Here is a 10,654-nt window from a genome sequence, read left to right as displayed (position 1 = left end):
CTACCCCCAACACTCTGTCCGCTACGTTGAAAAATACGCAAACGTTGGACAAGCGCAATTTTGCAAATACCCGTATGTTCCTGTTTCCGTTACACTACTGCCCCCTACAGTGTTGGAGTACATTACGATGCACTTACTAATCAAGTTCGTGTTTCCTTACACAAGTCAATCACACCAATATCAATAGCCTCACAAGTATTTTATTACTGTTTTAACAGACATTTACAGAGTATGTAAATACTCTGTACTTACTACTAATACCCTTAGTAGTAAGTGCATACTACTAAGGGCCTGCACACGTGTGTGTGTGTATGTGCGTGGTGACAGTTTACAGTACACCCATGGTTACACGATGTAACGTGTAACTTCACCTAGTACATTACAGTTATCCTCTTATAATGTAACGTTTATTGATGCATTTAGCTGCTAAGATTACTTTAACTCTTAGTTATAAAGTTTACCTTGAGGACAGTACCCATGTTCACAAGGTAAACCCGCCCCCACTCATCCCCCACCCCCTTATCCAAATATGGGCAATTCTGGCTCAAAAAAAAAAAAAAAAAAAAAAGCAAAATGGCGACGGTCAAGTTGCCAAACTCGAGGCTTCAAAACGGTAGTTCACAAACCAATGTCTGACGTCAGACGTTACCGCTTGGTCCTGACCGAGGAGGGCAGGGCTGACCAAAGTCCTTACGTCTCTTATAACATCTCTGATCTGACCCAAATACAGCTTCTCATTCAAACCACACAGTATTTGCTTTTATATAGTTTGGCTAACCACTTTTTTCCCTCTGAGTCTTCCGGACGTAATGGCGACTGGTGAGGACGTGCGGGAAAACGTGAAGGTACTTCACTGAGTTTGAATCAGACGCCGTCCAGTTTTATTTTTCTTTCCTCCAAAGCAGCTCTGACATTGCACTACTGCTGCTTAGTCACGTTTAATTTGTAACCCACTAAAGTGAAAATACTGACAATTGTCCAGTCAAACCAGATTGGTATTAATGTTCATATGTTTTCCAACATGGGAGCAGGAAACACTTCATGCCACATTTCTTGCAAAGAAATATATATTTCATCCAAAATTCAGTAGCACCTGCATAGCTACTCCTACTGTATTAGTACTTTAAACCTGTGGAACAAGTGCATACAAATTTCAGACTAAAGAAGAAAGAATAATTTCTTATTTGTTCATGAATCACGTTATTTGACTACATAATCTTTTGGTAAGTAAGTAATGGAAAAAAAAAAAAAAAAGTTCAATAAGAAAGCTAATCTTGTTATAATGTGAAACATATTTAATTCTGGTTGCGGAAATGTAACTTTTTAAGACTAGTTTCAAGGTGACCATAGATGATGGCACGTAAAACAGTCCAGTTAAATGTTAAATCCTGTGTAAAGACTGTTTTTGTCTTTATATTGTGCAGAAATATTATGGCAGTCGACTGGAGTCCTCTGGTGATTTGCAAACCAGTGCCGCCTCTTGCAGCTTGTCCTGCTGTCCAGTTCCAAGAAGTGTCACCGAAGCACTTAGCCTGGTTCACCCAGAGGTAACCAAAAGGTACAGTCTTCAGTCCTTTCTCACCTTTACATTACCTCTACATCATATATTTACATCTTCAACAATAATAGCAGATAAAACGGCCTTATTTCTGGTGGCTCTTTGTACTGTTGTCATCCTTTACAGCACAGACATATTTCTGTAATGTCCGTATGCTTCCCGTCATTGAACAGAAATTTTGTGGTTATACGCTGCTGTCATTAACAATACTTTTCCCCAGATTCTTCGGTTGTGGTCTTCCGTTCCCAGCAAAGCTCGATGGCTGCAGAGTGCTGGACCTCGGCAGTGGGTCCGGCAGAGACTGTTACGCCTTCAGTAAACTAGTTGGACCGAGCGGACATGTGACAGGGATCGATATGACAGAGGAGCTGGTAATTACACATGCACGTACACAGGCTTTTGACACTTGATTTCTGTACCTTCTACTGACTTAACCTGTCTCTCTTTAGATCACTGCATCGCGTCAGTACATTGAGTATCATCAAAACAAGTTTGGCTATAAGGAGCCTAATGTCACCTTTGTCCAGGGGTATATGGAGAAGCTCAGTGAAGCTGGCATTCAGAGCGACTCAATGGATGTTGTGCTGTAAGGTTTGAAGCATTCTTATGAGTCTACATGATCTTCCAATGGACTTTATGGTCTGTTACTATAAGAGAGCTCTGTTAGGTTAATAAACCAAACATGTTTTCCTTTTTTAATCTATCCAGATCCAACTGTGTAATCTGTTTGTGCCATGATAAAAGAGCAGTGCTACAGCAGGCATACAACACCCTAAAGGTTAGTGTGAAGAATTTCTATCAACTACATTAATATGAAAAAGAAAGGAAAGGCATCATCGCTCCCTCGTTTTACACAGGAGGGAGGTGAACTGTACTTCAGTGACATGTATGCCAGCAAAGTTATTCCTGATCACATGAAGCAAGATGCTGTCCTATGGGGTAAAATAACATTTTATTATCATCTAAAATTCAATGTAAAAGGCAAAAATAGAACACACAGAATGTGTTGGCTGTGATCTCTTTCTTTTTGGCATTAGGTGAAGGAATGGGAGGGTCTCTGTTTTGGCAGGACCTCATTTCATTGGCCCACAGCGTAGGTTTCAGCACTCCACACCTTGTTTCAGCAAGCCACATTGTGGTCTACAACAATGAACTCAAAGCAAAAGCAGGTAAAAGAAAAAAAAGGGTCAAATTTTGACTTTTGATGACGTGCGTAAACAATGTTTTTTCTACAACTGAGCCAGCTCTGCATTTTGCAGGTGACATCAACTATGCTTCAGGCACCTACCGGCTCTTCAGGCTGTCCAAAAGTCCAGTGATGTCTGAGGCAACAGTGACCTATAAAGGAACTGTGCCAGATTTCCCAGATCAGCTGGACTTTGATTCATCACACTGTTTCAAGGTATAATAAAAGTGAACAGTCAGGCCACTGTTGAATCACTGATCAGTGTTTACATAAGAGCATTTGCTAACCTGTGGCACATTGTTCCAACAGGAAAAAAAACATGTACTGTGGATAAAAATATCCAAATAATCTTTTATGTCATTTGATTGACTAGGTTATTTACTTTTGTGATATGCAGAAAGATGTTGCAGTGAAGGTAAATGGAGAGATGGCAGCAATCCTCCAGAGTTCCCGTTTCTTCCCTGATTTCAAAATTCAGATGTTGGATAAACCAGAGTCCAGCTCAGAGTCAACACCACAGGTAGCTGATATTCTGGCTGCACCCAGAAATGAAATGTGCTGCTTCAAATATAAAAAAAAAGCCTTTATAGTAATTGCACAGTTTACGCTTAGATTGTAGCATAGTATTTGTTTGACTTATGTAAAGTTTGTTTGAGGTTCTACATTAACAGATTAGTAGAGTGATCCCTGATATTGTTTTTTTTTTTTCCTCAGTACTGCCACCTCAACCCATTTCTGCTGGCTGACAAACTGGGATCCTCGGTCAAAAAATGCTCCAAAACAAGCAAATAAAGAAGCATCTGAATATACAAGGAAATTGTTTTTTAGACAATTGCAAAAAAAAAATATTACAATTTATTTTTTAAAGTTGTTTTGTAGACTTTGTCTTCAAGATTCATTAGACCCTAAATATCTTTATGTGCTAGCCATCATGTAACTTACTTACTTAACAGAGTAATTAAACTTTCTCTGTGACATTGTCACCTAATGTGCTTGATTAAAAGGCTTTGACCACATGCAAAGATGGTTATGTTTTGTTTTAAAGCAACTGTCCTAAAACCTGAAACTAATGAAGTAGCAAAGCTTAAATATAGATAAGCAGTGGTTTATTGTAGTGAGTATAACACAAACTGCAATAAAAAAAAAATTGAGAAAACACATCCCCATGCTTCCAACAGTTAATATAATATGATATGAATAATCAGTGCTGCTGAAACCCCCAACTTAAATCAATTTAATACCTGAGCATCACTTTTGTACCACAAAGCATTCAGATTCTATTTTCTAAGTAACTAAAAGGTCTTTAAGACGCTACAAAGTGCTTTCCTACCTGCTCTCAATATGTCCAAATTTAATTTCAAAATCAGATACTGAAATCGCATCACTTTGAGTCTTACAGTACAGGAAGAAGACTAAACAATAAGTCTCTGCTGTAAACATTTATACAGTATAACAGTTTAAGGCATTACAAAGTCTCAAACATGAAAGTAAAAAAAGTTAATGAACTGTTAATTATCATCATGTTCATATTCATATGTTTGCATTTTAGTCTTTAAAGGAGTTACTTCTAAATATTCTGTAACTCTTTAGCCATGTTGAATGGAGTGTGCATTTTAAATGGATAAAATTATTGTTACTTCACTATTGCTGTACTGTGAAGTAATATTAGTGCTGGGATCTTAAAATTTAAAGTTAACAAAAACATTTGGGTATAATTATGTTGTATCGTTGACATTAATCATAAATTGTGATGGTCTACACATCACTAGCTATGGTCAAAACTCAGAATAAAAATACAGCTGAAACTGCTGTTTGTCTGTTTGGTCATTTTCAGGCTATGCTCATCACACATAGATCAGATTATTCACCGTGTGCACAAAGTGGAAATTCGATAACGCTGTGCTTGCTGCTATGGTAACAGTGCTCTGTGTAAGAGCAGAGAAGAGCTCGGATTGACTTTCAAGAGGCCTGAGGCAGTAAATGGAGCAATCCAGTTTGGCACTATTTGATGGAGAGAGGAGCACAGAAAAGAGAGGCGACATCCACCGTCACTGAGAGGTGTTACTCCTCTCCTGATCTCTGGTCACATCTGCAGCCAACTCAGGTCATCAGCTCTGAAAAGATCAGGGAGTGAGAAAACAAATGTTCAATAAAGAGCCATATCCAGGTTATGAGACTTACCCTGTCATTTGGGATATGATGTTAACATACTAAATAAAACACCCCAATAATTCATTCATATGACTTTAATGTCATCCACATTTCCAATCACTGTCTGTTTTAGGTGCACGTGTATCTTCAAAATCCCATCATGTTGCTTCATAACTGCCAGGTGTGCAAACCAGTGTATTGTTTCCAGTGCCCCCAAGTGGCAAAAAGAAAAAAATTATAATTAAGGCAAGTGTAAAAATTAGACCTGAACCTTTTGAGGATTTTGCTTCTTTATCTCAACTGTCAGAGATGCTATATCACAGCTGAGGAATTCATCAGTATTTCCTGTATTTAATATGCGCACAGTGTATAAACGCATAGTCAATTTTGTGTGAATGCAGGATGTCACTCACTGAGCCTGTGCCCTTTTTAAAACCTGGCCATTGGCCATCAGCTCTGCGAGACGAGCCACAGCAGGATCGAACATCAGGCTGGCCGCAGCTACCACCACCTCATCCCTGAGGAGAAACAAAAGAAATTTAACACAAACGGCATTGATTCCTATTAACATGTAATCAGGATTTTTTCCACAGTTGCTCACTTTATGTAAAAAGCCAAGAATTTCCTCTCTTCCACTTTGCCTTTGAATATAATTTCTGTGTATCCTTCACTATAGCCTAGAATGAGGAAATGAAAAGAGGAAATGAGAATCAACATAGTCAGGGCTTAAATATTCTCATGTAATGGTGGCATTTTCTCCATAAATACTCGGCATGTGAGTGAATAAATACTTTACCTGTGTATCTAATACTCTTCCCAAGTAACACGGTCCAGAAGAAAGGAACAGACTCAATTTTGGTTGGTTTCTGTAGCATGTTCAGGGCAGCTACTCTTCCTGAGATGAAGAAAATAAGGAAACAAGCATGATCAGGTTAACTTATCAAGAAAATAATGTTCACCTGTAACATGTTCCTTTCTATTTTGGCTGGAAAAAAGGCACCAAGGCACATTATATCAGCCTTTGCTTCTCTGGCTTCAGTCTCTCACCTTGAGCTTGTGACATTTGCCAGTGACCGATGTTGACCCTTTGGTCTCCACGAATGGCCAGAGGGAAGGAGGTAACATCTCCAGCGCTAAAAATATCTGTTATATTGGTCCGCATGAACTGTTAGAAAAGACAAAGGCATGTAAATACAGCATATACATGTACTCTGCTATTATTTCCAGTCGCCTGGACACAGTTTACTGAGGGATTCAATGTACTATATTCGTCTTTGTTCTGTGGTTCAAAAAGAAGCAGTTCAATCAAATTAATTGCACCCATCAGACAAAGTTGTAAATATAAAGCATCACAGTGATTAAATTGTGGATGTAGGGAGTGTCCTTTATGTGCATTAGACTGTGCATTACCTTGTCAACAATCACAGCTTTCTTTGAATCCACCTCTACCTCACTTCCTGCCAGGAAGTCTGAATTGGGGATCACACCTGAAAAACAAATATTTGTGTTTGATTTTAGCAGAACTGCACAGCAAAGGTCTCAACGTGAACGACTCTAGTTCTAGTTACCACTACTGATAAAAAGTTAAATATTAAAATGTCTGCATGTTAAATTCATACAAAACTTGACTTGTGTTCTGAGATATTAATGAAAAGCGTATATACCGACAGCTTTAATTAGAATAATAAAATTACCAATTCCAGCAATCACAACATCAGCTTCCAGGACCGTGCCACTGTTTAGCACTACCTCCTTCACCTGAAAAGAAAAAGGAAAACACAAATTTTAGGAATCTGCAAAAAAAATGTGCACCAGGTTTATGTGAATTCCTTTTAGTTGCTGCAGTTTCAGGGTCAAATAAAGGTAGAGTTACCTTGCCGTTCTCCCCTTTAATCTCAGCGACTCTGTCATTCATGTGAAACTTCACATTTCGTTCCTCCAACATCTTAAGGGAGAAAAATGTGCTTTAAAATTGAATACACATAATATAAACTAAAAACAGACTAGTCCCCTCTTAAGTACTTACTTGCATCGTCATTTTGCCGATCTCCGGGCCCAGAGACCGCTCATATGGGTACCTGCCAGAGCCAACCATGGTCACACTGGCTGCTTTGTCCGACAAGAAGGACGCCACCTCCATACCTATTGTGTTTATCTCAGCTTAGTTTATCGTAGCTTTATCTTGCACTGTTAAATATTTAAATTGCATTTTTAATATAAAGATAGAGGGCTGTGAAAGAGGTAATGACACCCTACAAATGGAGCATCATGTTAACCACAAAAACAAACACCTACAAGCTTGTTTTTGCAAATGACCAGTGCCAAGCTTATCCTGCAATTTAAAAACATCAAATTTAATCACCTATGAAGGAAGCTCCGATGACAACAGCCTTCTGTCCAAGACAGGAGTTGTGAATCTCTTTGGCATCTTCATAACTCTCCAGTAACTTTACTCCCTGCAGGTCAGAGCCAGGACAGCTGAGCGGCCGCGCTCTGTGAACAAAATAAAGAAGATTATACTGCTGTTGTTGCATGGAAATGTAACGACTCAGCATTTACAGCTGTTTTTCATTGCTTTTTATCTCTTGAGGACTTGAGGAACAGGACGATGACTCTAACCGACAGCCAGTTGAGATGAGGAGCTTGTCGTAATGCTGCAAAATGCCATCACTCAACTTCACCGTCTTCACCGCGGAGTTTACTGACACAACCTGCAACGCAAGACAAGCACAGAATGAGTTTTTAACCAAAGATGGTGAGAATACATCACAAACAGAAAGTCCCTTTTGCTTCTCACCTCCTTCTGTGTCCACACTTCTATTCCATATTGTTGATAAAAGTCACTTGACCGGAGGAGGATGCTGCTGCTGTCCACATTCATAGCCTGAAAGGAGGCAACGAAACTTACATCAGCAGCTAACTTCTAAATACAGGATGATCAACACTTGGACAGGAATACAGGGTAGCTCTCCGTTGAGGTCAAGTTCTTACCTTACTCAGTTTGGGTTTGTCAAACGGAGGAAGAGTGTCTTTGGTGATCATGATGATTCGACCTTGGTAGCAGTTCTGTCTCAGCGTCTCAGCACAAACCAGGGAAGCGGGACCTAACGTCACAAAATTTAAATTCAGTGTGTAATCATTCAGAGGATACATTCAGAGATGGAGCTTAAAGAAACATGGCAACATTAGACCAACAAATTTATTTTAGTATCATCTCTAGGCCTATTCCTATTGGCTGATATTAAGCTTTTAAAATACATAGGATGAATACTTTGGCAGCAACCCAGCCTCTTTATCAAACAGTGTAGTGCCTCCAACCTGCTGGTCACTTCCACATAAAATGACCTTAGACTGATAACTTGAGGTCTTAAGTAAAGGTTCATGTATTTATTACATATGGTTCTCACCCCCTCCTATGAGCACAATAGTATGTTTGATGTCTGGCACCAAGCTGCACATCTCCTTCACTCGTTTGGTCTGCTTAAGAATCTGAGGGAAACACCCGAAACAAGGGACTGTTTAAAACTGTATTTCAACACAAAACCAAAGGAAACGCTGTGGTAATTTTAAGTGTGTTTAACTTCCTGTCTCTCACTTTTTTGTTGATGGAAACGTACACCTTGCCATCCTCAACTTTGACCTGTTAAATGAAAAAAAAAAAATTAAGCATTGCTTGTCTTAAGTTCAGAATCATGTTTCCAGTGGTAAAATGTTGACAACAGCATCCACTGTCAAGTCTGAATTAGCAGTTTTACTGCCTCTTTCTTTCAAAATGTTGATCAAACACTATTTACTAAAGGTGGTGCTTAATCTGAATCTGCATGCATAATGATAGAATGTAACAGCTTATTAAAAAATTACCTTCCTGGCAGCCAAAACATTAGACATACAAGTATTAATTTCTTGCTTAAAATTACAAACTTATACCTAATGTGGGCAAAGTGTATTTAACCAGTTCACACTAAATGGATCCACTAATTTGTGTAAATAAGCCATCACAAATGTGACTACATTTTAAAGTTGACCGAATTTCCCTTCTGGATTCTTTCCAGTTAAAGAGAACTAAATGTTTCACCTTATAGCTGGGCAGAGAGTCCAGACCTGGATACTCTTCAATATCTCCAGTTCTGACATTAAAACAAGCACCGTGAAAGGGACATCTGACTCTGTCACCAACCAGTGCTCCTGGATTATCACAGAACATGCAGTTAACGTTACTCAGATTCAATGCAAAACTATTTCATAAATGTATTAATTCAGATACTGGTATATAGAGATGAAGGTTTACCTTTAACAAGAGGAGCATTGTAATGTGAACACTGGCTTCCAACAGCACTGTACTGACCGTGGGTACGGACCAGCAACACCTTCTGGTCCCCTACAGTTACTTCCTTCATCCTAAATAAACACAAAACAGACAAGGAGAGAAAACAGTGAGGAAAATATGTCTTCCAAATACGAATTAGTCAAACTAAAAAGAATATAAAAGTACAAATCATCTTGTTTTTCCTAGTGAGAAGAAACATTGTGACTTACTGCCCATCTTTCAGGTCATCCTCCTGACAAACCAGTCCAGTCACCTCCTCCTGCTCTTCACTTTGACCTGATTCTTGGCACCGATTCATACTGTAACTTAAAGACACGGATAAGTGAGAAATATGTGAGACTACTTGTCTATTGTTATAGGTTGACTGGGTTGTATTACAACTGGCTTTGGGTGGACCAAAAACAGGCCCAGCAAAGGACACGCTAGACACAAGCACTAAGGGCCTTAACTTACTTTATTGAATGTACATTTTAATACCTTATTTTGTAACTGATCTTTCTTTGTTTTTTCTTTATATTAAATATTGGGCCAGAAATAAATGGTAGATGAATTCCATGGATGAGCATAATGTGATGGTACAATGACTTTGCAAATTATTACATGTGAGGACCTGGAATTTTCAAGCATTTGACACTTTTGCTGCAATAAAGACTTTAATGTTTAACCAGTTATTAAAATAGTTGCCAATTGTTTTTCTTTTCCAATAGTTGCAGCTCTATACCAAATAGTGATATGATTTAGTTTTTGAGTGTTTACTGAAAACTAATAATGGTATTATTAAAGCACCATCAATTCACTTTTTGTGTCCATAACTTTTGCACAGTGGTGTAAAGCCTAATTGTAATTACAGCTTCTGGTTTGAGTTGACAGAACAGAAATCCAAGCCTACAGCAGATATTGTTTTTCTGAAATAATAAGCCATAGCGTTACAGTGAAGATGAGAGCACATAGGCTGTCACGCACCCGATATTAAATATATTTCATACATTAAACAGCGAAATATCAAAGCTCGGCTCACCTGTTTTCTTCCACCTATGAGCGATCAAAAGGAACCATCACATCTGTCGTTATAAACTGATCTGCTGGAGCCTTTTCCGCAGAAAGACAAGTGTAGGTCGACCGAGCACGAGCGCTTGCGGGAGAACCGCCCGCGTGACAGCCAGCCGGAGTCCCGTGTTCCTCCGCGAGCTCCTCCCACTACCGACAGCCACCGGGAAGCGATGGAGGCGATTAGATTTAAACAGGCCAGGCGGCTGTGGCTGGTAACAAACAGCCATATCTTCAATGGCGTTCAGCTACCTGTTAATTTATTACCTTGGTTTAATTTGGTTGTTGCATGTAGGTTAAGCTCTTCAGAGAATGTTGAAGCTAGTGGCAGAAAAGTTGAGTTTAGTAATAAAAATAAATAATAATAATAAATATTATTAATAAA

The 10,654-nt window shown here is 38.9% G+C and overlaps 2 protein-coding genes across 3 annotated transcripts; one reads left to right on the top strand and one right to left on the bottom strand.

The window, feature by feature from the left end:
• The first annotated feature begins 611 nt into the window (after positions 1–611).
• Positions 612–3,565, top strand: zgc:153372 (uncharacterized protein LOC767695 homolog). The gene is made up of 10 exons (XM_041045747.1): positions 612–845; positions 1,425–1,558; positions 1,779–1,929; positions 2,008–2,144; positions 2,267–2,336; positions 2,416–2,497; positions 2,596–2,727; positions 2,818–2,960; positions 3,142–3,264; positions 3,459–3,565. The coding sequence occupies exons 1-10, from the start codon at positions 810–812 to the stop codon at positions 3,534–3,536; spliced, it is 1,086 nt and encodes a 361-aa protein (XP_040901681.1). The 5' UTR covers positions 612–809; the 3' UTR covers positions 3,537–3,565.
• Positions 3,566–3,833: 268 nt separating this feature from the next.
• On the bottom strand, positions 3,834–10,377 carry aifm4 (apoptosis inducing factor mitochondria associated 4). Of its 2 annotated transcripts, none has more exons than XM_041045745.1 (19): positions 10,241–10,377; positions 9,432–9,527; positions 9,184–9,293; positions 8,971–9,080; positions 8,491–8,535; positions 8,303–8,384; positions 7,887–7,999; positions 7,693–7,779; positions 7,515–7,606; positions 7,258–7,388; positions 6,922–7,037; positions 6,769–6,840; positions 6,590–6,653; positions 6,306–6,382; positions 5,943–6,060; positions 5,692–5,790; positions 5,497–5,572; positions 5,309–5,413; positions 3,834–4,858 (listed from the first exon to the last, which is right to left on the bottom strand). In XM_041045745.1, the coding sequence occupies exons 2-19, from the start codon at positions 9,518–9,520 to the stop codon at positions 4,828–4,830; spliced, it is 1,617 nt and encodes a 538-aa protein (XP_040901679.1). In that variant the 5' UTR covers positions 9,521–9,527; positions 10,241–10,377; the 3' UTR covers positions 3,834–4,827. The 2 variants fall into 2 exon arrangements, with proteins under 2 accessions (XP_040901679.1, XP_040901680.1); XM_041045746.1 differs by having other exon boundaries at positions 9,432–9,521.
• Positions 10,378–10,654: the final 277 nt, after the last annotated feature.

This window comes from Toxotes jaculatrix, chromosome 9 (assembly GCF_017976425.1).
Source record: "Toxotes jaculatrix isolate fToxJac2 chromosome 9, fToxJac2.pri, whole genome shotgun sequence".
Taxonomy (NCBI): Eukaryota; Metazoa; Chordata; class Actinopteri; family Toxotidae; genus Toxotes; species Toxotes jaculatrix.
This window is presented reverse-complemented; position numbering and strand designations above follow the sequence as displayed.